This window comes from Olea europaea, unplaced genomic scaffold (assembly GCF_002742605.1).
Source record: "Olea europaea var. sylvestris unplaced genomic scaffold, O_europaea_v1 scaffold2857, whole genome shotgun sequence".
Taxonomy (NCBI): domain Eukaryota; kingdom Viridiplantae; phylum Streptophyta; class Magnoliopsida; order Lamiales; family Oleaceae; genus Olea; species Olea europaea.
The window spans coordinates 1-2,192 of record NW_019247093.1 but is presented as its reverse complement, the minus strand read 5'-3'; the positions used below and the strand labels follow the sequence as shown (position 1 = coordinate 2,192).

The 2,192-nt window shown below is 43.5% G+C and overlaps 2 protein-coding genes across 2 annotated transcripts in view; both read left to right on the top strand.

Moving 5' to 3' along the window:
- LOC111384160 (protein DETOXIFICATION 54-like) overlaps positions 1-1,050 on the top strand; it is a 15,085-nt gene extending 14,035 nt beyond the window's left edge. The window contains exon 2 of the mRNA XM_023008410.1: positions 294-1,050. Coding sequence (XP_022864178.1) covers positions 294-845 — 552 coding nt within the window. The 3' untranslated portion in view covers positions 846-1,050. The remainder of the gene's footprint in view (positions 1-293) is intronic.
- A 238-nt stretch (positions 1,051-1,288) lies between these two features.
- Positions 1,289-2,158, top strand: LOC111384158 (protein DETOXIFICATION 54-like; the record flags this gene model as incomplete). Its single annotated transcript, XM_023008407.1, has 1 exon — positions 1,289-2,158. A coding segment is annotated over exon 1 (843 nt), but the record flags the coding sequence as incomplete, so codon positions are not given.
- Positions 2,159-2,192: the final 34 nt, after the last annotated feature.

The window sequence follows — 2,192 nt, the reverse complement described above, 5'->3', positions numbered from 1 at the left end:
TCTTGCTCTTTTGTTGTTAATTCAATGAATTTGTCAGAAATGACTAATTATTTTAACTAACCAAAAACGGATCAAGTGTACATAACATTCTTCCGTTTCATTTATGATGTCAGCATGGAACTCTCTCATTTTAATTTCATCATCTTACTATGTAGTAGACGGGGAAATCATAGTCTTTGTGCATCATATTCCTGATTCCTGATAGTGGACTTTCTATGCTTCTTTCCTATAGGATGATTTATTCGTATATAACTTAAATTTGATTGAATTTCGGTTATTGCTTCTCTATGCAGGTGGGAAATGAGTTGGGAGCTGAGAAGCCATACAAAGCGAAGCTGGCTGCGATGGTCGCCCTGGCATGTGCATTTGTCATTGGAATTGTCAATGTTATTTGGACATCGATATTCCGGACAAGTTGGAGCGGCCTCTTCACCAAAGACGAAATGCTCAAATCTCTAGTTGCATCCGTTTTGCCAATTGTCGGCTTGTGCGAGCTCGGGAATTGTCCGCAAACCACTGGCTGTGGCATTCTACGTGGCGCAGCCAGGCCAGTTGTGGGTGCCCGTATAAATCTTGGCTCGTTCTATTTCGTGGGCACTCCAGTGGCTGTCGGCTTGGCCTTCTGGCTCAAGGTTGAGTTCAGCGGGCTGTGGTATGGACTTCTGTCGGCTCAAGTGGCCTGCGTCATTTCGATTCTGTATGTCATATTCAAGTGCATAGACTGGGAAGTGGAAACTTTGAAAGCCTCTAAGCTGACTAGCTTGGAAATGAGCAATAAAAGTACTGATGAAGAGAAAAAAGGACTATTAGTTTTAGAAAATCAAAACATTGATAATGTTGTCTAGGGCGTTGTCTGCCCTACGGGGATGGGTTGGTAGTGGGGGTGGGGTGTCTAAAAAATTTTGGTTTAAAACATGGGGTTCTGTGGTGAATGCACATTTTTTTGTGCAGGCAAAGAAAGTGATGGTGGCCCATACAGGTGTTCTATAACTTGAGGCTAGACAATTATTTTTGTTTTATCCGTCTGTGGGATTTGGTTTTGTGTTGTTCAACCTTNGTTCTGTCTAATCGTACCAAATATGCACGTATTAAGGTGGGTTAGACAGCACCTATGTTTAATCCTGTCATAGTACTGCATTCCTAACTATCTTCCACTAAGCGGTGAGGAGACTTATAACTTGTACAATCAATTTTGAAAGATGTTTTTGTCGAATGGAAGAACTTATACCTGTATCTCAATTTCAACTCGAACACGAGTTCTAATGTTTTGTGTTTTTCTGAAAAGGTGGTGGAGGAGCTGAAGGAACTATGGTCAATGGCACTGCCAATAACAGCAATGAATTTTTTAGTCTATGTCCGAGCCGTGGTTTCTGTCTTGTTCTTGGGTTGGCTTGGGAGCCTAGAGCTAGCCGGAGGTGCCCTCTCCATTGGCTTCACAAACATCACTGGCTATTCTGTTTTAGTAGGATTGGCTTCTGGGCTTGAGCCAGTTTGCAGCCAAGCCTATGGCAGCAAAAACTGGGATCTTCTCTCGGTCTCTCTCCACCGTATGATTTTCATACTTTTCTTGGCCATCATTCCAATAAGTGTTCTTTGGATCAATCTTGAATCAATAATGATTTTCATGGGACAAGACAAAGACATTACCTTAATGGCTGCTAAGTATTGTATCTATTCCCTTCCTGACCTGTTGACCAACACTTTGTTACAACCTTTGAGGGTTTATTTAAGGTCACAAGGGGTTACTAAGCCACAAATGTGGTGTACTTTAATGGCTGTGATATTTCACGTGCCGCTGAATTATTTTCTTGTGGTGGTAATGGGTTTGGGGGTTCCCGGGGTGGCGATGGCTTCGGTATTAACAAATCTGCATATGATGCTGCTGATGATGGGGTACGTGTACTCCTATGGGAGGTGGGAATGGAAATGGAAGGCCAGGATTGGTGATGTGTGTCGTGGGGTTGGGCCGTTGCTTAAGTTGGCTGTGCCTAGTTGCATTGGAATTTGTTTAGAGTGGTGGTGGTACGAGATTGTGACGGTGTTGGCCGGATATTTGCCTAATCCCAGGCTCGCGGTGGCTGCCACCGGGATACTTATCCAGACCACTAGCTTTATGTACACTGTGCCAATGGCCTTGGCTGGCTGCGTGTCAGCGAGGGTAATTTTTTTACAATTATTTCCATACATGAATC